Genomic DNA, 3041 nt, shown 5'->3' on the forward strand with positions numbered 1-3041 from the left:
CTGAATGTGCTCTGTGCTGGGAAACAGCCGTGTGAATCACTCCTTTTCTACTCTTCATGTGAAAATATGGTAGTCTTGCACAATCTAGCTCTCCAAGAGCAGCGTGAATGTGGAAGTTTAGAAGTTTAGATGAGCATGCAGTTAGTATTATAAAGAGAAACAGCATCCCAAATTTGCAGTGTGGGAAAATGTGCCTGTGTGTGTGTTTATGTATCTAGGTGTGGGGACGGGGAATACTGAAGAAAATTGTTGTAACTCTGGAGGAGTTCTGTGGCTTTCAAAAGAAGCAGGCAGTAGCAAACAGCTAAAAAAAGCCCTTCTCTCTTTTGAAGGTCTATGTCTGGGGCTACAATGGCAACGGGCAGCTGGGACTGGGCAGCAGTGGCAACCAGCCAACCCCCTGCCGGCTGGCAGCGCTGCAGGGCATCCGTGTGCAGCGGGTACGTGTGGGAGGAGCCAGCTGGGGCACTGCCCGGGGCTAAAGGAGAGACTCCTTCAAAGGGCTGTGTGTCAGAATGGAAACAGGAGTCTTTAAACGGGCCTCTGGCAGCAAGGGAGGAACTGGGACCCTGTAGAGTTCAGTGGGAGTTTTGTCCCTGACTTCGGTTAGGTGAGGATTTTACTTAGAGGGGACTAGGCTGTTAGAAGTGTTTGGTCTTTGTTCTTTCTTTCTTTCTTTCTTTCTTTCTTTCTTTCTTTCTTTCTTTCTTTCTTTCTTTCTTTCTTTCTTTCTTTCTTTCTTTCTTTCTTTCTCTTCTTTCTTTCTTTCTTTCTTTCTTTCTTTCTTTCTCTTCTTTCTTTCTTTCTTTCTTTCTCTTCTTTCTTTCTTTCTTTCTTTCTTTCTTTCTTTCTTTCTTTCTTTCTTTCTTTCTTTCTTTCTTTCTTTCTTTCTTTTCTTTTCTTTTCTGTGAAACTTAACAAAAGAAAGATTTCCCATTATTTTAGTCAATGCTAAAGTCTTCCTAGCTACCCCATTCTTAACTAACCCCCCTTATCTTTTCTGAGGAAGGGCTGCAGTTCAGCATTTTGTCTCTCTGGCAGACTGAATGGCACTTTTAGAGCTGCCCTCCAGCCACAGTGACTGGTGTTTGGAGTCTGAACAAGTTGGCTCCAACTGCTTTGGGTCAACAAATGGTATGATGCCATGGTCAGTCTTGTTATTGGGTGGTTATTATGCTTTACCAAGCAGCTGGGCTGCCACCAGTGTAACCAGCAAACTGATAACTTCCTTTGACTGATGAAAAATATTTAAAGTAACTGCAGAACTGATACTGGAAGTTTCTAATTGATTTATCCAAAATGGAGGATACTGTCAGGAAAATGACACATCCCTCTAGAAAACATGGGGTTTGTAACCTAGTGAAAATTTACCAGGCTGTTTTGAACTCTGAATCCTATTTACTCCATTTACTCAGGGAGGTTATGGATAAATCTTTTGAAATACCCTCATTTAATGACATTGTGTGGGCACGGGTGGTGCTCAGGGCCCAGCTGTGCAGAGTTTCCCTCCAGGGATGTAAGTGATCTTAGCAGAGGGGTCTGCTGAGCACTGGAACTGGCACAGGGAGGAGAGGAGCAGACAGGGAGAGGTCACCTATTTTTACAGTAGCCAACTGTTCATGGTGGGAGCAGGTGCCCAGAGAGCATGGTCATGCAAGATGGAGCTGCCTTTTTCCTGCACACTGTTCATGTTTGTCCTACAGCTTTCCTTTTTAGTTTCTAGCTCTTCTTTTGCTATATTCTTGAGATTATCTGACAGGGTTCCTCACTGGTACATTTTTTATTCCCCTCCAAGTCACCTCAATCTACTTTGCTTCCCTTTTTCATGCAGTTATCTGTATTTGTAATTTTTACACTGGTATAGAATCAATAACATGAACATAGTATAACATGTCTCTGTATTAACTTCCATAAAAATGAGATTTTTCTCTTTATTATTCCTTTTAGGTTGCCTGTGGCTATGCACATACCTTAGTGCTAACAGATGAAGGTCAGATTTATGCCTGGGGAGCCAATTCATATGGCCAGTTAGGTACTGGGAACAAAAGTAACCAGTCTTACCCTACAACAGTCACTGTGGATAAGGACAGGTAATACAGCCCTGCCCTTAGCCATTAGTTGGCATACTCTCAAGAGCTACACAGAATTATGGCATTTTTAATTATTTTTTTGCAAGAAACAGACTGTAAGTTTTTTTCCCCATTGTTTGAAGTCAATGATAAAAGCTTTGTTGTCTCTGAATACAAATTCTACTTTAATATGCTACTTTGAACAAGAAGGACACACAGAAAGAGTCAAAAAGTGGACATGTGTAATTTGTGTTATTTCTGGTGTTAAATCCAGCTCATAACCTGGGAGAAAGAGAAGGGGTGCTGTTGCCTGAAAATCAAGCTTAGATTTTTACAAGTTAAATATTTTCCTCTAAGCTGGGTAGGAGGGTTGTTTTTTTTCTATTGCTAATGTAAAGCCATGTCTGTACGTGGCCAGAAATTTGAATCTGTTCCTTTCTGCTGAGCTCTTGAATTTAGCCTCCTGTGGTGAATAATAAGAAAAGTGAGATGTCCCTCTTACACTTCTCTGTGTGAGTCACTGTAAGGAAGAGGCAGCTCCTCTCTGGTGACAAGACATGGCCTGGTTTTGACTGCTGCTCTTTCTGCATGTTTTTTTGTGCTTTTGCTTAAAATGTAACTGATTTTTTTTCCCAGACACTTTGGCTGCAGTTAAAATGTTGCCACAATTTGAGTTTCAATGCTGTGTGCTGCCTTTCCCTTTCCTTGGCCAGAATGTGCATTCCTGGTGTCAGTGAGAATATTACCTCACTGCAAGATTTGTACACACAGCTTTAAACAAGTTGTTTCCCAGCTATTTTCCCCAGGCAGCTGGGAGAACAAGTAAACAAGCAGTAGTTCAGCCTGCAAAAGAGTGGATTGTGTAATGGAGCACACAGTGGGAGTTGTTTGGAAATCCTGACTCCACTTGAGGACTAGTGAGATAGCCTCACATAGCTAAAGGACATTTGGAAACAGCTTTTGGTGCTGTTG

General features: G+C 41.9%; 1 protein-coding gene across 1 annotated transcript in view; it reads left to right on the plus strand.

Moving 5' to 3' along the window:
- Positions 1-2206, plus strand: part of LOC103778757 (RCC1 and BTB domain-containing protein 2-like) — a 9453-nt gene extending 7247 nt beyond the window's left edge. Inside the window, exons 6-7 of the mRNA XM_008946371.1 lie at positions 333-440; positions 1948-2206. Of these exons, the coding sequence (XP_008944619.1) occupies positions 333-440; positions 1948-2094 (255 nt within the window). The 3' untranslated portion in view covers positions 2095-2206. The remainder of the gene's footprint in view (positions 1-332; positions 441-1947) is intronic.
- The last annotated feature ends 835 nt before the right edge of the window (positions 2207-3041 follow it).

This window comes from Merops nubicus, unplaced genomic scaffold, assembly GCF_000691845.1.
Source record: "Merops nubicus isolate BGI_N331 unplaced genomic scaffold, ASM69184v1 scaffold15730, whole genome shotgun sequence".
Classification (NCBI taxonomy): domain Eukaryota; kingdom Metazoa; phylum Chordata; class Aves; order Coraciiformes; family Meropidae; genus Merops; species Merops nubicus.